Genomic DNA, 20,195 nt, shown 5'->3' with positions numbered 1-20,195 from the left:
TATTGTGCCCTGATTGAAACGGAGCATCCGCGTTCCAGTCCTAACCGTCAGCGCGAGCCGATCCAACCTCGCCCGGTTCGAACTGTCACCATCAGCCGCTTCCATTCCCAATCACCACCCGTTCCTCTCCCGACTTCCCGGTTCCAACCGTTACCTTCGATCGCTCGAGTCTCATCCGCTCCTCTCCCCCCCCCCACTCCAGGCATTATCGTCACCGCCGGCCGCTCCGACCGGCTCCAGCCCCGTGATGGCTTCGGCAGACATCGTCCGCCAAATGGTGAGCACATTCTCTTCCAAGTTTTCATTTTTGTTTGCGATGTCGCTCGTTCGCTTTCGTCGTAGGATTAACGAAACAAGTTAGTTTTACCCAGGTCCTTGACTGGGAGTTGTCACCAATCCGGGTGAGTTTTAAAAAAAAAGTGGTTGTGACTGGGTTGTTTAACCTTTTTTGGTTTTCGTTTCTGAGTCGGTTCCCGGTGGTGATAATGATTTAGTTGTCGAAGATGCAGCTAAGGTCGCCCCTGTTGTTCAAAACCCAGGGGACGAGTTTTGTAAAAAGAGTTTGTGATCGGCGTCCCGGCACAGGGCATTCCACAGGGAGAGGAATGTCATGCTATAAAGCTCTGGGAAATGTACTCAGTCCTTCCAGTGAAATGGAGCGAGGGAGGAGATACTTTTCATTGAATCTGCACTTGTTTAGATTTCCTGAGCAATTTTACACGAGATTCCTTTCCATGTGAGTAGTGAAATTAAGTTACTTTGTGGGATCGGTGGCGGAAACAAATCAGTCATTAACCAACCAATGTTCATGTTTCCTGATAATGATCGGAATGTTTCCGTCAATTCCTGGCTGAGGCGGTGCTGCTATTCCACAGAGGAATGTGGCTCTGTGGGGGGAATGGGGTGAGGCTTCGTCTCCAGTCTTCAAGTTAGTCGGTTGATGGGTCTTTTAGCAGAATGTTACGGGTTCGTTGTCATCATATTACAGGATCGAACCTGTTAATGGAAAGTAACATTGTGTATTTCTTTTCAGTCAATGTGGTTTGCTTCACAACTCCACTTATCCCCCGTTTTGACATGTTTGTATTGGCCTTTGCTCGGAATTTGACTATCGCTAACTAATGTGCAGACCCACAGTATGGACAGTTGCTCGTGTGCACATCAATTTTTTTATCTTAAATTATTTATTGTTGACAATATGGTTAATGGTGTCAATGATCCTGCGAGCTATGGGCCGAAGGCAGGTAGGCCACAGTAAGCCTGTTCTCAAGAAGTGATGGAACAGGCTCGCGATTCTGGCCGAACGGCCTACTCCAGTTCTGAAGCAGTAGCCACATAGAAACAGAAGATACCCTGTAGCATGGACTTCTTGTCTGATCCATGCACGTGCTAGGGCCCTTTATCAGGACGAAAGCCAAGTACTATGCCAGAACAGCCCTATCTTGAGGCAAAGGTTTCAGTCTATTCCCAGAAGCTATAGATGTAATAGTACATAGTATTGTTATTTGAGAGCTTGAGTTCTAAAGTGCAAGAAACATTGTGTTTTAGATATAGAGTCATATAGTATTGAAACAAACCCTTTAGTCCAAATCGTCCATGCCAACCAAGTTTCCTAAACTAAACTAGTCTCATGTGCCAGAGTTTGGTCCGTATCCCTCTTAAACCTTTTGTATTTGTGTACATGTCTTTTAAAATAGGAGAAAGTGAGGACTGCAGATGCTGGAGATCAAGAGTCAAAGTGTGGGGTGCTGGAAAAGCACAGCTGGTCAGCAGTGCTCATTCCTGATGAAGGCCTTCTGCCCAAAACATCAACTCTCCTGCTCCTTGGATGTTGCCTGACAGGCTGTGCTTTTCCAGCACCACATTCTTTGACTCATGTCTTTGAAATGTTGCAGCATTCCTGCATCTACCACTTCCTCTGGCAGTTCATTCCACACATGAACCTCTCCTTGTGGAAGAAGTTGCCCCACCGGTCCCATTTAAGTCTTTCTCCTTTCACCTTAAAAAATATGCCCCCTAGGTTTGAAATTCCCCCCATCTTAAGGTGAATAGCAAAAGTCTTTTCCCTATCTATGCCTGTCATGATTTTATAAAGCTTTTTATAAGATCATCCTACTCTATAGTGGGAAAACTCCCAGCCTAACCAGCCTCTCTTTATAACTCAAACCCTCCAGACTTGAACATTATGGTACAAGTGGCTCAGTAGTTAGCACTGCTCCCTCACAGCACCAGAGTCCCCGGTTCGATTCCACCCTCGGGTGACAGTCTGCGTGGAGTTTGCGTGTTTCCTCCCACAGTCCAAAGATATGCAGGTCAGGTGAATTGGCCATGCTAAATTGCCCATTGTGTTAGGTGCATTAGTCAGAGGGAAATGGGTCTGGGTGGGTTACTGTTCGGAGGGTTGGTGTGGGCTTGTTGGGTCGGAGGGTCTGTTTCCACACTATAGAGAATCTAATCTAATCTAAATCTTTTTTGAATCTTTTCTGGTTTAATAATATCCTTCCTACAGCAGGGTGACCAGAACTGAACAGTACTCCAAAATGGCCTCAACAACTTCCTGTAGAATCTCAATATGACATCCCAACTCCTACACTCAATGGTCTTTTTTTCAATTCTGTGAAGATCTGACTTTGTTTTACAGGTCACAAAGTAGTTGAGTTCAAATTAGCGTTTACAAGAAATCCTGTGATTTCAACTAAGCTGCCTGAGGTGATAATTGCTGTGTTCTGTGCTGACTTGAGTTTTAGGACCACAAGAGGGGGTGACAGGGGTCCAGAAGCAATTACTATTATTAGCAGTCTGCAAGGATTTAGGACTGGGAAAGTTCCAATAATAGGATGTTGCAAGAATATTGAGAGGAAGGCATCATACAAGGCCATTGAACACATGAGTTTAGCATGCTAAGTAATAGTGAGCTGAGTTAGAAGTTTATTTTAAGACTCTTAGTGGGGGAGAGAGATATTAACTGAAGAAAATAGAATATAATGAATGCATAGCATTATGTCGAAAGGAAATAGATTACAACTGCCAACTGAGCATGACCTTTGTGAGATAGGTTGATGCTTCACTGAAGCTTGTGTCTGTAAAGATATTGCATTAATAAGAACAAATCTTTCTTTCTGCTATTTGTAATGAGATTGTTAGAATAGTCATCTAACATAAAACAACAGCTATATTATGTTAAAAGCAAATTGGCAGCTTCTTGTGAACGTACTTAATGTCTAACCTCCATGATAAACAAAGAGAAAATGAAAACTTAGTCTGTCATGCCAAGTTTTACTCTGTCATACTGGAAAATTCAGATAGGTTAAGAAGGGCTTATGTCCGAAACGTCGATTCTCCTGCTCCTCGGATGCTGCCTGGCCTGCTGTGTTTTTTCAGCACCACATTTTTCAACTCTGGAAAATTCAGATCCCAATCAGCTCGAATCAAAACATTATCAATAGTGGATACTGTCACTTATATGAACAGCACACTGTTGAGTTGCCTGTATTGCAACAAAGCAAATACGTAGCTTTTGGCAGATTTCAAGCTTCACGAAGAGGAGTAAGACTGCCTCTCAAACTGAAAGTCTATAAAGCAATAATATTATCCACTTTTCATGATGCAAAAGATTTACTAGTTAAGAATCGCAACCACTTCTGTTTAAATTTTCTCTGGAAGAATCTGAAGATCAGGTGTCAAGCTGTCTTCCTTGCTGTATTGAGACAGTCACAATTGAGTTGGGTTGGTCATGTATCCTGAATGCTTGACACTCACCAAAGCAAGTCTTTTGTGGACAGATTGAGTATAGGGTACACTTGTCACTTAAGCGAAGTGCTAAAGCGCAGTCATATCACTTTTCAGTCTTGGTATCAACTTTGAGTTCTGAGAGAAGATTGCACAGGCTCGCTGCACCTGGTGCAACAAAATTGAACATTATACAGCCGCCTTCAAATGAAAATGCAAATAGTCGCAAACTTACTAGAAAACTGGAGCCAGCATTTCTCCAAAACTTTGTGATATCTTGCCCTATTTGCAGAACCTTGTATGCAATTTGATCTTAGTAGTCACTGGAAGCTTATCAGGCACTTCAGAAAATGAATATGTTTGTCCTTTAAGGGGTGAATGTCTTAAAAAGATGTTCTTGTAATATATACATTTTATGTAGGAGAATGCTGGTAATTTAAAATAGTTTTTTTTAACGCATGATCCTGCAGTTATTAGAGGGATATGGAACATGTACAGGCAGATGGAATTAGTTTAAAACGGCAACATGGTAGATCAAAGGGCCTGTTTCTGTTCTGTACTGTTCTATGTTCAATATTCTAATGGATTTTCATTCATTAATGGTATGGGAGTTATTGTCAAAGCCAGCATTACCATTTCCTAATTGCTCCTGAGAACAACCCACCAACTTGGAACATTGCATCTTGAATTCCTGTAGCCATTGTGGAGCAGGTACATCAACAGTGCTGTTAAGAAGGGAGCTTCTAGATTTTGACCCAGGGCTTGAAAGAGCAGCAATATAGAGTCATAGCACGGAAACAGACCCTCCAACTCGTCCATGCTGACCAGATATCCCAACCTAATCTACGTGCCAGCATGTGGCCCAGATGCCTCCAAACCCTTCCTATTCTCCTATTCATATCCCATCCAAATGCCTTTTAAACGTTGCAATTGTACCAGCCTCCACCACTTCCTCTGGCAGCTCATTCCATACACACACCACCCTGTGTGAAAACATTGCCCCTTAGGTTTCTTTTTGTATCTTGCCCTTCTCACCCTGAACCTGTGCCATCTAGTTCTGGACTCCCCCACCCCAGGCAAATGACTTTATCTATTTGTCCTATCCATACCCTTCATGATTTTATAAACCTGTATAAGGTCACCCCTCAGCCTCTGACGCTCCAGGGAAAACAGCCTCAGCTTATTCGACCTCCAAGGTAGGATGGTGTGTAGCTTGGAAGGGAGCTTGCAGATGGTGGTATTCATAGACCAATGTGTTGACTAATGTATGTGTAGCAAGTTGTGCAAACAGCAAATGAATTTTTTTTGTGTAGTTCTTTGGAATCTTCTATTAAACCTCTTTCTGTCTCTAATAGGATCCAGCTTTACTCACTATGGAGTGTACTTCTAATTTCTTTCTGACTCGAAAGGCACTTTTTCTAAATGAGCTCTGATCGATCATTTGGTAGAGCATCAGACTTTTAATCTGAGGGTTCAGAGTTCAACTCCCTGTTCAGGCCCCCCTCAATTGTTTTTGTGCTGTATGACTCTATAGACAAAAAAGACTAGTTCAGTTTGGAAAACCTAATCACATAGACAAGATGTGGGCCTGTCTCTGTATTGTATGAATGAATGATTTTATTGTCCTCTGTATTTGATAGTGAAAAATACGGTAAAATGCATTGAATAGCTTCTACTGTCACAGTGACGCTAGTGCCATTTGAATAGTTTAAGAATAATAAAACAATTTATGACTGACTTTAAGAGACTTAGTAGCCATTTACAATTACCTGTGGCCTAGTCCTTACTTTTTGGACTCTAACAAATAATTGAAAACATAGAAGTTGGGTTCTAGCTCATAAGCATACTGGTGTTTGATACTGATGATGATTTGATGGATGCAGGCTTCACAAAAGAGTTTGCCCTCTTGATAACCCTTGCTTTATTTGGACAAACAGTAGTGCAGTTTAAATGAAGCATAGATGTGCATATGTCGAAAGGGTGGTGCTGGAAAAGCGCAACAGGTCAGGCAGTATCCGAGGAGTAGGAGAGTCAACGTTTCGGGCTTAAGCCCTGAAATGTCCGAAACTTTAGATTAGATTACTTACAGTGTGGAAACAGGCCCTTCGGCCCAACAAGTCCACACCGCCCTGCCGAAGCGCAACCCACCCATACCCCTACATTTACCCTTTACCTAACACTACAGACAATTTAGCATGGCCAATTCATCTGACCTGCACATTTTTGGACTGTGGGAGGAAACCGGAGCACCCGGAGGAAACCCACGCAGACACAGGGAGAACGTGCAAACTCCACACAGTCAGTTGCCTGAGGCGGGAATTGAACCCGGGTCTCTGGCGCTGTGAGGCAGCAGTGCTAACCACTGTGCCACCGTGCCGCCCACGTTGACTCTCCTTCTCCTCCGATGCTGCCAGACCTGCTGGGCTTTTTCAGTGTCACACATTTGACACTCCAGCACCTGTAGTCCTCACTTTTTCATAGATGTGCATCTGTTAATTCTTATGATTTTTCAATTGTGGAGACAGGGGAAGGTAAAATCCTGTGTATGGTTTTGATTGCCTGCTATAGGAAGGATATTATTAAATTGGAGAGGGTGTAGAAAAGATTTACAAGGGTAATATCAGGGGACTAGATACTGAACTATAACAGCAACCACCCCAGCATCCATAATGGAACAGCATTAGGACATTTAAATGGGCAAGTCTACACTGCAGCAACCCAGAATTCCAGAAGGCAGAACAGGAACACCTATTCAAAGGATTTAAACAAAATGGGTACCCCAAGAGCACTATCCTCTGGTACTTATGGGATTAACCCAAAGAAGAAAACACTACAAGACCAGACATGATAGTGACCATACCATACATCAAAGACATACCAGAGATAACCACCCTACTACTCAGACCCCAGCAAAACTTAGTGGCCCACAAACCAGTAAACACTATCCACCAGCTCCTCACAAAAATTAAAGACCTGACACCCACATCCAACAGGGCAAATGTTATTCACAAGATACTCTGCAAAGACTGGGAAAAATACTACATAAGACAAGCAGGAATAAAACTGACCATATGAGTGCATGAACATCAGCTTGCCACTGCCAGACATGAGCAGTACACTCTAATTTCCAACCACACAGACAACGAAGGACATAATATCAACTGGGATAATGTGACCATCCTAGCACCAATGAAACAATCATTGAAGTCTAGCACTCCAATTGGAACTCAATCAATAGACACGTTGAACTAGACTTTGTATATAAATCACTCAGGTACAGAACTGGAAGTACCAACAAACAGAGACACATAATTACCAGGCAGGACAGAGCATCAATACCTTATCAAAGATGTACTGATGATATCCCCTAGCGAGGCAACAAAATATTTGAAGAAAAACACACCAGCTCAGCGAATGAATCCACACCTTCACATCATAGCAATTACAGAATCATGGCAGAGGGAGGGACAGGACTTGCAACTCAGTGCTGTGGAGTTTAGATGATCTAGGAAGGATAGAAAGGAAGGCAAGAGAGAAGTGGGGGGTGGCATCTTTGATTAAGGAAAACATTACTGCTGTGCTTTGTACGATCCTCAGAAATTTCATTTGAAGCTATATGGGTGGAACTCAGAATTAACAGGATGATCGCTTTGATGGGATTATACTATAGGCCTTCCAGTAGTGAAAGAGAAATTAAGGAATAAATGGCTGGCGAGATCAAGTGAATTTGAGTGTAGGGGCATTCTTAAGCGGCAGGTTAGGAGAGGCAGAAAGGTAATATGAGAGAACCTTGGCAGATAGCGTTAAGGATAATCCAAAGAGATTCCAGAAATGCATTTAAGAACAAGAGAGTAACTAGTGAGAGAAAATGACCCCTTTTAAAGATTAACAAGGAACCACAAGAGATGGAAGAGATATACAAAACAAATATTTTGCATCAGTTTTTTTTACAGTGGAGGAAAGAAATGGAGGCAAAGGAGCTCTGGGAAATAAATATTGAGGTCTTGAGAGCAGTATACATTACAGAAGAGGAATTGCTGGAGGTCTTAGAAAACATAAAGATGGATAAATCTCCAGGACCTGATCAAGTGTATACCAGGGCATTGTAGGAAGTTAGGGAAGAAATTGTGGGGCCCCTTATATCGTCTACAGCCTCGGGTGAACTGTCGGAGGATTGGATGTTATGCCTTTAAGAAAGGCTGTCAGGAGAAGCCTGACAACTATAGACCTGCGAGTCTGACATCAGTGGTGGATACATTGTTGGTGGTGTTGTCCCATTTCCCTCCCCATATCAGAGACACAGTATGGCTTTACCTCCATCTTTGTTCCAGGCCCTTGAGGGAGAGAGAATGTTTGTCTGTGTGCACAGAGACATGAGTTCTTGGTCTTCTCTGGAATAGCAGTTTCCTGATGAATTATATAGTCATTTTACAGGGAGGAGCATCCAGATAAGGCAACATACATATTGATTGGGTGACAGTTACAATCAGTGAGTGTCAATAGTAAAGATTAAACCATCTGCTGTTACATAATGAATGGACTTAACCTTAACTGGCTTCACATAATGAAAATTTTCACCTTGTTAAACTGACCTTATATATTGAATGCTTTTAATATTAAATGGCTCTACATAATGATTGCTTTTCCACCTTGTTAACCCATTACCCTTGCCTAGAGCACCCCATTGTTAACTGCAAGATCTTTGTTTTTCTTTTTTTCCCAGCACCCATGTGTGTGTGTGCAGGTGTGTGACACCGTGAAATACACAAGATGTACAAATCTTTATCCAATTTCCACCATTAGGAAGAAAAGAAACACCCAAGTGGCCAGTGACAAGCAGTGCTCTTCACATCAAAGGGCAATGCTGCATGATCAAGCAGTGAAGGGGAGGGCAGGGATTAAATCAAAATAGAGTGGGAGGGGGAAATAATACACTCTGCTCCCTGTGGTGTCCACCTCTCCCTGAACAGCTTAAGTGTGTTGGTGGAACTATAAGTTCTTATCTGATCTGAGTCATGTTCAGCTGAACCTCTTGTTTCGCAAAACTCAGAACTTGACTCTTTCCTTAACTGCTCATACCGTATATACGTTCTCATTCCCTCCTTTATCATTTCATGATGGCACTACCAGCTTTCATAAGACTGACAGCCAGTGTTTAAGCAAGTTATTGACACAGCATACAATGATTATAACAACAAAAATTACTAGTTGCAGTAAATAGAATTTGAAGAATCATCCTATGTGGGAAAAGGTTCACCAGTAAAGTTCTTAAATCCACAGTCCTTTGTGACCACTCCATCCCCTCCAAGTTGAATGGAAACTAGCCAGTTCTCCCAAATCTCCTTCAGTGAAGTCCAACCTGAAAACAAAAAATTCTGTCTGCCCTTGCATCACTCCTCTGAGAAATCTGAATCCTTGGATAAGGGCAGTTAAATACTTCACAAAGCCGTGGACGGGTTGGAGCAAAAGGTCTGTTTCGATGCTGTACATCTCTATGACTCTGACGAGACTTCCATTCTTCCAGAGATGCTTCAAGTGGAAGATACAAGTACATCTGAGTATGCGCTGCAGCAGCTGCAGTCTGGGTGAATGCAGCAGCCTTTGCTGTTTTTGCTCACGCTGTGCTGTCAAATATAACAAAGCCAACTGGCTGTTATGATGTTAGCTTGATTCATATCCCTTAAATGATCAAAAGACCAGGTAAAGCTCATGTGTTTTAATATTCATAAGAAGGCCACTGGTAACAAGCTTACTGACCTCCTCATCATTGTTGATGGTTTCTTCACTTTTTGTGCTCATGACTGGGAAGCTGGTTGGATCAGGTTGTGGAGGGGTGGGCGGTAGTCCGAACATGTGCTTTACCTGTGAAAGGAGAAACTTGACAGGAGATGTTGCTGCTGAAGGTACCTTTGCATTTTCTCTCTCATTCCTTCCTTGCCAAGGTAGTTATCAGTATGAAGACACTCTCACATTTAACTACACTAAGTTGTATCTGCCTATTTCAATATTCTTTGAATTCTTGAAGTCTCTTACTCTGTTCATCACTTATGATATTATCACCTTTTATACAATCCATAAACTTTGAATTTGTACTGCCTAAACAATTCAGTCAATTATAAACAACAATCAGTAGTCCTAAAATCAAACCCTTCGGAGACCTCATTCAGGTTTTTCAAAAATTATTTTCCTTTAACAACTGATACTTGGCTAATGTGAAAGCTGTCAAGAAAGGTATTTCAAAAGTCTGGAACAGCAAGTAAACAACAAAATGTTTCCTGTGCTTTAGCAATTGAAGAGGCATTTTCAGTTCAGATTTAAATCTCAAATATTTTTTGGAAATAAATGCAGAATATTTTAAAATATGTTCTCCAAATGAAATTTCTAAATAAAACAATCAGTTACAGTAACAACTTCGGTAGAGATCAACATTCTTTGAATTTGTGATATGAAGGGGGCCAATGATGTCTTAACAATAATTAACAGAACTTAAACAGCTCAGCCTCCAGTTCTAATGTTCTCTAAAATCTTAACAAAACAGCAAACTCAAAATGCGCTCTTCTTCTTGTGAGCAGTCTGCATTAAAAACACAGCAAAAAAGATACTTTAAAACAATATTCTCATCTGGCTAAAGCATGACCACTGACCCAACTGTTCTTTTTAAGCAGGCATTGTACAATTTCAAACAAATCAGGGGGCTCAAGACACTCGATCAATTTGATTTAAGGTTACAAGTTTCATAATTTTAAAAAGGGCATAATGTTGTACAATTTCAATGTAAAATCAAAATCTGCCCTATTACATAGCGCACAAAACACATTGAATTGAGATCCTGATTCAAACAAGGCAAAACATTACTTAAAAGATTTTCTAAACCAGTATTTTAACAAACCAAAATTTTTAAACACCAAACACTCTCAGTATGGCACAATTTACATTTTCAACCTAAGTATCAGTACAACCTTAATTTCAACATTTCTCATTTTTACTTTTTTGCGTCCTCTCACTGAAATTACACTTATAAAAAGAAACAGCCCTCGCAGCGGACCACATGGTGCCGCACTCCAAGCCACACTCTTTCCCCCAGAACAAAGACTGTCAGTGACTCAAATGTCACCCTTAGGGGACTTTAACCCCTTTCTCACTTTACTCCTCACAGGGACTCTAATCCCATTTGAACACAGAACCCGAACCCCAATACAGCACGGAGGACTCGAATCTCAGTTTAACTCACCCGGGGGACCGTAACTCCAACTCAGCATTGAGGACTCAAACCTCAATTTAAACGTAGGGGAGCCGAACCCCAATTAACACCCCACCCCCAAAATACAGCACAGAGGACTTGAACCTCAGTTTCACAAGCGCACTGACAGTCTCTCAACTGAACTAATTACCGTTCAAGGAGTCCGTAAAATAGAGAGCAATCGAGCAAGGGAACTGTCTGCAGCACACAGAAAGATCAAAAGACCAAGGTTTAAAGTTTTACCTTGTGGGCCCATCCGTCTTGAGATACCAAGTTCTGGGTGATTGCTGACACCGTACGATTGTATCTATTCATTTAGATCCTGCCAACTACGTTTCCCTATCCCCATATCATTCAAAGCAAAATGCTTAGAGACACAGCATGGCTTTACCTCCTTCATCTTTTATTCCAGGCCCTGGAGGGAGAGAACGTTTGTCCGTGTGCACAGAGACATGAGTTCTCGGTCTTCTCTGGAACAGCAGTTTCTTGATGAATTATATAGTCATTTTACAGGGAGAAGCTTCCAGATAAAGCAACAGACATATTGATTGGGTGACCATTACAATCAGTGATTGTCAATAGTAAAGATTAAGCCATCTGCTGTTACACAATGAATGTTCTTAACCTTAACTGGCTTCACATAATGAATACTTTTCAGCTTGTTAAATTGACCTTGCATACTGAATGCTTCCAATATTGTTAAATGGCTCTACATAATGAATGCTGTTCTACCTTGTTAACCCATTACCATTGTTAACTGCAAGTTTTTTATCTGATCTGAGTCATGTTCAGCTGAACCTCCTGTTCACCAAAACTCAGAACTTAACTCTTCCCTAACTGCTCATACCCTATACACAATCTCAGTAGGGAATCTGAGAGATAGGATTTACATGTATTTGGAGAGGCAAGGGTTGATTAGGGAAAGTCAGCGTGGGTTTGTGCATGGGAAATTGTGTATCTCAAACTTGATTGAGTTTTTTTTTAAGGACAGAACTAAGAAGATTGAGGGCAAAGAGATATACATTGTTTGTGACTTTTGTAAAGCCTTTGTCAAGGTTCCACTTAGACTGATTAGTAAAGTTAGATCACATGGAATTCAGGGAGAGCTAGTCAATTGGATACAAAATTGGCTTGACTTGAAGATACAAGGTGGTGGTAGTGGAGAGTTATTTTTCAGACTAGAGGCCAGTGAATAGCAGTTTTACAGGTGCTGAGTTCACTTTTTTATTTGCAATTTATGTAAACTATTTGGATGATAATTTAGGAGGCATGGTTATTAAGTTTGTGGATGATACCAAAACTGGTGGTATAGTTGACAGTGAAGATGCTGTAAGATTACAAATGGATCTTGATCTATGGAGCCTATGGGGTTAGGAGTAGCAGATGGAGTTTAGTTTGGATATTTGCAAGATATTGCATTTTGGTAAAACAAACAAGGCAGGACTTAACAGTTAGTGGTAGGGCTATAGGTAATGTTGTCAAACAGAGACTTAATGGTTCAGTTACCTAGTTCTTTGAAAGTTGCATCACAGGTACAATGGTTAAGAAGCTGTTAAGCATGCTTGCCATCGTTGCTTAGACCTTTGAGTATAGGATTTGGGACATCATGCTAAGGTTGTATAGTACATTGGAGTAATATAGTAAAGATTATTATTCAATTGGAGATGGTTCAAACCAGGATGTTGCCAGGACTGGAGGCTTTGAATTATAAAGAAAGGCTGGGAGATTTGTCACTGAAGCATAGGAGGTTGGGGGTGACCTTTTTAGAGGTTTATACAATCAGGAGGGACATAAGTAAGTTAGTAGCCTAAGATTTTTTCCTCAGGTGGGTGATTTCAAAACTAGGGCGCACATTTTTCAGGTGAGAGGAGAAAGATTTGTAACGGACCTGAGAGGCAACTTTTTCACCCAGAAGATGTGTGGAATGAACTGCTGGAGCAAGTGGTAGATGCAGGTACAATTACAACATTGAAAACTCATTTGGGCAGGTATATGAATAGGAAAGGTGTACAGGGACATTAGCCAAATGCAGGCAAGTGGGACTAGTTTAGTTTGGGAAAACTGGTTGGCATGGGCAAGTTGGTTTAAAAATCTGTTTCCATGCTCTATGACTTTGTTAGAAAAATGAATAGTGCTACCAACATTTTTTTAATATACTGCTTTATCAGTCTGTGAGCATGTGTAGTAAAGAATGTACATTGTCTACATGATCATCAATTCCTTTTATTTGAAATCTGCATTTCAAATCGATTATTTTGGCTGAGTGCATATGATATAATTAATTTGAAAATCAATACATTATGTTGAATGATTTTACAAAAGGGTTGGTGGTGTCGAGAGATCCTGTTTCAGTCCAAGCAGTCAGGAATTTTGGTTAAAAGGTTTCCAAAAGATGACACCTCCAAGGTTCGAAAAGAGTCCCTTAGCATTGCATTGTAATGCAAGATTAGTTTGGGAACTCACGTTCTGCTTACAAATTCAGGCAAGAGTACCATCCATTGAACTAAGTTGATGTCCTCCAAAGATTAGGTAACGGATATATGCGTCTGGATGGGTATATGAATAGGAAGGGTTTGGAGGGATATGGGCCAGTGCTGGCAGGTGGGACTACATTGGGTTGGGATATCTGATCAGCATGGACAGTTTGGACCGAAGGGTCTGTTTTCGTCCTGTACATCTCTATGACTCAATAAACTAAGCAAACAAAGAGAATTCTACATTGTTTTTGTAATGGATCAATCTATCTCACTACCCAAGAGGGCATTCGTTAACAACTTCGTTTGTTTGTTTTATTAGATTCCCTACATTGTGGAAACAGGCCCTTCGGCCCAACAAGTCCACACCGACCCTCCGAAGAGCAGCCCACCCAGACCCATTCCCCTTCATTTACCCCTGCATCTAACACTATGGGCAATTTAGCATGGCCAATTCACCTAACCTGCACATCTTTGGACTGTGGGAGGAAGCCCATGTAGACACTGGGAGAATGTGCAAACTCATACATAGTTGCCCGAGGTAGGAATTGAACCCAGGTCCTTGGCACTGTGAGGCAGCAGTGCTAACCACCGAGCCACCATGCCGCCCATAAGCTCTAAGCTGTGGTTATTATGCCACATTAGGCTATTTTTTACATAAAGGTCTATGCCAACTCTCTGTAGAATAATTCAGTCAGTCCCATTCACCTGCTCTATTTCTGTAACCTTTCATTTTGCTGAAATACCCATCAATTTCTTTTTGAAATCATTCAAGTGGACCTAGAAGCAGATTTGCAGTAGTCTTGTTTTTCCTTCTAATTACATGTTTCTGTATACTCCTAAATAATGCTTTTTAAAAAATATATAGCAACAAATTAAATACTTGAAACCTGTGAATCGATAAAAGCAGCACGCTAGAAGATTGCAAATATAGTTCTAATATTAAGTACGAATGAGTTCATAGGCAAGTTTCTGTATTTTAGGGTGAAGGTGGAAAATATACGTACCATTACACAAGATGCTGAGAAGAACCTTAATTGCAGCTTAGGTCATGGAGAATGGTTTAAAGCACTCCCTGTTATGTTGCTGTCGTCTTAGACTGGCTGTTTTGGAGTACTTGGTGCATGTAAAATGGGATAAACAAATTTTGCAGGAGAGATGATGTCTTTCTGTGGTGTTGACTTGTGAATGTTTTCTAATTGATACAATTACTATAGGACTAGACACCACACAACAGTCAAACTTTCTGCAAATTTTGAAGCTGCAATTTTCAACTCTAACCCACCCCTTAGGGTAGTGAATATGAAGAATAGATTTCCAATTAAATGACTCCTAGTTAGAACTGTTGATTTCTCTGGAGAAGAATTGAGAATTCTAGATACTAACAATATTCCTTCGTGAAAGAAACTGAATGCCTTTTTCAAAGTAAGGATGTTTTAAAAAAAATAAATACATATAAAGGTTTTGATTCTTTTTGTATCTAACTTTACATTCTTTATAACAATGTTCAGGAATAATTAAGCTGTGAATGAATTATTTCTGGTATAGATACTTATACAAATTGTGATTCCATTCTTTTTGAAAGTTAGGAAAATGGTTAGAACCTATAAGAATGTATTTTAAAGGTTGACCAGCTATTGTATGTACTATTGCTTTTTATTGCAGGGTGAAAATGTCCGCCCACTTTCCTTGTCAGGGCATGTTGGATTTGACAGTTTACCAGATCAACTAGTTAATAAATCTACCTCCCAGGGGTTTTGCTTTAATATTCTTTGTGTTGGTAAGTACTTGAATATTTTTATTCCAATTTTGTGGTTAAATGGTGGTGAGTGAACACCAATAGTGTTTAAATGATAGTGATTCAATTAGGCAACTATAGACTTGTTATTTACTTTGAAGAATCCAGAAAAGGGGGACAAATTGCTTTGTTCTAACTTCAAGATAATGAACAAAGTCAACCTCTGTTCACATCGTGATTATGAACTCCTTTTCAAAACTGTAGATAAGTGCATCAGCCATGTCTGGGTAAATGGAGCTAATGCACAGTTATGGTCTGATAGTGCCATGAGACTGCTTCATCATTCTTTCTCACCACCCTTCCCACCTCCTCTTCCTACTCTATTGAGTCAATAGTGTTCAAAACACACTGGCAGTAATGAGAAACGAAAGGCATAGTTTTGAAACAAAACTACAATAATTTAAACAATTGAAGAAAGGATCTCTATGGGATTGATTTATTTTTCAATAATCACTTTCACTTGATTAAACAAATTAGAAATTTAAATTTTATTTTGTTCAGTTTGAGTTAATTTTTAAAAATTTTGTTACGAGGAAAGCCATATGGCTCAGGCCAATTAAAAGGTCATGGTGTATATGGATTTTTTGGTGGTTTTTAATCACTCAAGCTAAAGTAAACTGAAAATGCTTTGGGGCAAAAGACTTTTTGCACTGAGACAGATTTTAGTTGAGTAACTTGGAGTTTGTAGCAGATTTATGTATATTAGTCTTTATAAGATTATTTTAGGATTTAATTTATTTTGGGTATTAACAGTTATTGTGGAGTTTCATTTCGTTCTTTTAAATTAAGATTGCTAGGTTTTGGACAACATTCATAAACGTATGGTGGGAGGGACATTTGGGGTGACACTCTTACTTCATGCATCTGTTTGAAGTATCCGACTGGTGCCACTGGGAAAGATCTTATGAAGTTGGTAAACGAGGAGCTGTTATAAAGAGACTGTCCTATTAAGCGATTGACATGTTGAAGAATGAATTAGGAGACAGAAAGTGATGTCACTAAAGAAACCCAACAGGAATTGGGCAGACGTTGCCTTGCCAATCCAAAATTCACCATGAACTGTGGGCTAAGTAGTAAGCCAATTGGAGTTCAGGATGTCTCTGATCATCCACAGGGCTAGTGGCTAGAATGAGTCAATAAGTAGTGATTCTTTGTAGTTCAGTGTACAGGAAAGAAGGCCAAAGGCAGAACAGAATTTCAGTCAATAGAAGAGAGCAAGAGATCCGTGCCCAATCGACCAGATTTAGGAACTGAATCCTGAGTAGATCAATTGAAAATCATTGCTTTCTTAATTTATTGTTTTTGTATTTATAAATTTTGTAAAACATATTTATACCTGGATTGGGCGTTCGATCTAATCAGAACTAGTAAACATTTAGATGAGCTTTCTCCAGCTTTGTCTAGAATTGTAATTGCTTTGGATTTTGCAGTTAAAGGCGCACACACATGAAAGAGTGGAGATAATGGTTGATTTGCATTGTTATCCAAGAGAAGGTGCCATAAGTGAAATTCGAATGTTTATTGTTAAAGCTACACAATTTCAAGGTCTTTTTGTAAATCAATGATGTATGGCTAAATTGTGAAGATACTGCCTTTATCCAATGCTGGTGCTGTATAAGCACGTTTGCCAATGAATTCCAGAATTATAACAGCTCAGAATCATTTGTTGTCTGTGGCTCATGCTGGAGACTTTTCTAATGTGAAATACTTAATGGTGCAAAGTCTGAAATTTTGTTTTAATATGAAATTTGAACTTACGTGCTGAACTGGGAGAATGTTTAAACTATGTATATTTGCCTATCATAACATGGTGCTGAATTAACAATGCAAACTGTTCAGTTTTCACCATGTAAATCTCTGAACTCAAATTCAATCTTGTGTTCCTTTTATGGATTGGGATCAGAAAATGATTGTAGATGTTGCCAGGTTGTCACTTTGACTCATTTTTCAAGGATGGGAATCTGCTACCAGGATTCCAGTCCCGCGCAATGCTATTGACTCTAACTCTCTCTATCCACAGGATTTTGTTGAGCTGGGTAATGAATACAACCTTGCCAAAAGTAATCTTGCCCAGAATATTGATGCAATAATTGATATATGTAAAGTAATAGTAAATAATAAATTAAGTCTGATATTTATTTTGAGTTATGTAGCTATACCTCATGAGAAATTGAGATACTCTTCTCCTCATCAATACAAGCATCCTAAATTCTTTGAATGTTTAAAGTTCCTGAGACAGACCGAAAAAGATTTACATAAAGTAAAACATCATTTGTGGGTTGGCAGATATGGACAGTTCTTTGCCTTAGTTACTGCAATATACCACATGTGCGCACATCTAAAATATTGATAAACTCACTGCAAATGTCATCTTCAATTGAACTGTGCAATTTCCTTCCAGTAATCAAATGTTGAAATTCCCATATAATAAAGCATTGATGAGAACATTAATGAGGCATTGTCCATTGGGGATGTAGGTTGTTACAAGTCTGAAGAAAAGAATTCCAGTGCTCTGGAACTTTTAGTATTTCCTCATGATCTGCTTTAAGTATATTGTTGTCAACCCTGCACAAGGCATTACTCTAAAGAAAGCAATGCAGTAAGGATGTACATTTAGTAATTACAAGACTGTCCTCAATAGATGTATAAGTAATTTCCATTTGCCATTTTTTTTCTGTATGTTTTTCTGTTGGAATTGTGCAATGAAACTTTGATTATATCCAGGTCTTTCCTTTACAACTTCTTCCCTCCCCTCCCCTCCCCTCCAAACCCCCATGAAATAAGGACCAAAAAATGCATTTTCCTTCCTAATTACCTGCTGTACCTGTGTGCTAGCTTTCTGTGTCTTGTGCACAAGTACCCCAAGTCCCTTTGCCTTCAAGCTTTCTACATTTTTTCTCCATTTGAATCTGTTCTTTCTTTTCTCCCTTTTTAAAATGAACAATTTCACATTTTCCCAATGTATAGTCCATTTGCCAACTTTTTGCCCACTTACTTAACCTGACAGTATCTATGTCAACTTTGTACCCCTTTCACAATCCAACTTTCCATCTATTTTTGTGAACTGCAAATTTAGCTACAGTACACTGACTTCCTCCAAGTCATTACTATATATTATAAACAGTTGCAGCCTCAGCACTGTGATCCCTCTGATCCGAGTTGAACCCTACTGGCCACAGGTCGCCAAACCTGAAAAGGAATTCCATTTTCCTCACTGTTTTCCTGCCCATTAGCCAATTCTCTATCCATGCCAATATGCTACTTCCAAAACCATGGGATCTAATGAATGACCTTTCATGAGGTCCTTTGTCAAATGCCTCCTTGAAGTTCAAACACGACACATTGACTGAATTGCAGGGCAGAAACCTTCTTTATATTTAAAATAACTAGGATATTCACTTGTGCTTCAAGGGTACAGACGAAGAGCTAGTGAGCCAAATAGCTACCTCCTGTATGGAACGTTCTATGGTTCTGCCAAATTTAATTTATTTAATCGATATGGTAGCTCAGTGGTTCACACTGATGCCTAATGCGTCACAGCACCAGGGACCAAGGTTCAATTCCAGCTTTAGACAACTGTCTGTGTGGAGTTTCCACATTTTCCCTGTGTCTACGTAGGTTTCCCAGCTCCTTCAGTTTCCTCCCACTGGCCAAATATATGCAAGTTAGGTGGATTGGCCATTATTAGTTTTATGGTGTTCAGGCATGTGCAGACTAAGTGGATTAACTATGGTAAATGTGGGATTGTGGGGATGCTATTCGGAGGGTTGGTGCATACTTGATGGGCTGAATGGACTCTATATGCACTATAGGGATTCTATGATATTAAATGATTTATTATTTTAAACTAGTTTCTATTTAAGGTTTGCTCGTCCACTTCTAACCACCAGTTTGTTCCTTCAGAACCTTTGGTTCCTTGCCCCTTTGTCTTCATTGAAGCCTTGCTGCACGTTGCACAACACGACCTCCTGACATAGCATGATAGTGGTAAAGGCACATTGCTAAGTTGTACCTTATTCTCTTTGTCCCTTGTCTGGCACCTTTTCACTTAACTTTTGCCATTTTAATTTGATTTCCTCACCTGAGATCCTTTCTCTTGCTAGCTTCTGCACTAAGCAACTCTTTCAGTGATTTCATTCTGCATTTTGATTCCCCTTATGGTCTTCTATTTGCCTTTTTTTTGTTTCTCACTCTCATGTTAATCTATTAGAGTCATAGAGATGTACAGCATGGAAATAGACCCTTCGGTCCGGTCCGACCCGTCCATGCTGACCAGATATCCCAACCCAATCTAGTCCCACCTGCCAGCACCCGGCCCATATCCCTCCAAACCCTTCCTATTCATATGTTGCAATTGTACCAGCCTCCACCACATCCCCTGGCAGCTCATTCCATACACGTACCACCCTCCTAAACCTATGCCCTCTAGTTCTGGACTCCCTGATCCCAGGGAAAAGACTTTGTCTGTTTATCCTATCAATGCCCCTCATAACTTTGTAAACCTCTATAAGGTCACCCCAAGCCTCTGACGCTCCAGGGAAAACAGTCCCAGCCTGTTCAGCCTCTCCCTGTAGCTCAGATCCTCCAACCCTGGCAACATCCTTGTAAATCTTTTCTGAACCCTTTCAAGTTTCACAACATCTTTCCGATTGGAAGGAGACCAGAATTGCACGCAATATTCCAACAGTGGCGTAACCAATGTCCTGTACAGCCGCAACATGACCTCCCAACTCCTATAGTCAATACTCTGACCAATAAAGCTAAGCATACCAAACGCCTTCTTCACTATCCTATCTACCTGCGACTCCACTTTCAAGGAGCTATGAACCTGCACTCCAAGGTCTCTTTGTTCAGCAACACTCCCTAGGCCCTTACCATTAAGTGCATAAGTCCTGCTAAGATTTGCTTTCCCAAAATGGAGCACCTCGCATTTATCTGAATTAAACTCCATCTG

General features: G+C 40.3%; 1 protein-coding gene across 3 annotated transcripts in view; it reads left to right on the top strand.

The window, feature by feature from the left end:
• The window catches only part of sept10 (septin 10), a 94,626-nt gene that overhangs the window by 1,652 nt on the left and 72,779 nt on the right, over positions 1 to 20,195 (top strand). The window contains exons 1-2 of one of the 3 annotated variants that reach the window (XR_006311912.1): positions 22 to 277; positions 15,109 to 15,223. Coding sequence is in view for 1 of the 3 variants with exons in the window: in XM_043691786.1 (XP_043547721.1) it covers positions 248 to 277; positions 15,109 to 15,223 (145 nt within the window). In the remaining 2 variants the exon portion in view is untranslated. Of the gene's footprint in view, positions 1 to 21; positions 278 to 15,108; positions 15,224 to 20,195 lie in introns of those variants that run through there. The other 2 variants (XM_043691786.1, XR_006311914.1) reach the window with 2 other exon arrangements.

This window comes from Chiloscyllium plagiosum, chromosome 6 (assembly GCF_004010195.1).
Source record: "Chiloscyllium plagiosum isolate BGI_BamShark_2017 chromosome 6, ASM401019v2, whole genome shotgun sequence".
NCBI classification, from domain to species: domain Eukaryota; kingdom Metazoa; phylum Chordata; class Chondrichthyes; order Orectolobiformes; family Hemiscylliidae; genus Chiloscyllium; species Chiloscyllium plagiosum.
This window is presented reverse-complemented; position numbering and strand designations above follow the sequence as displayed.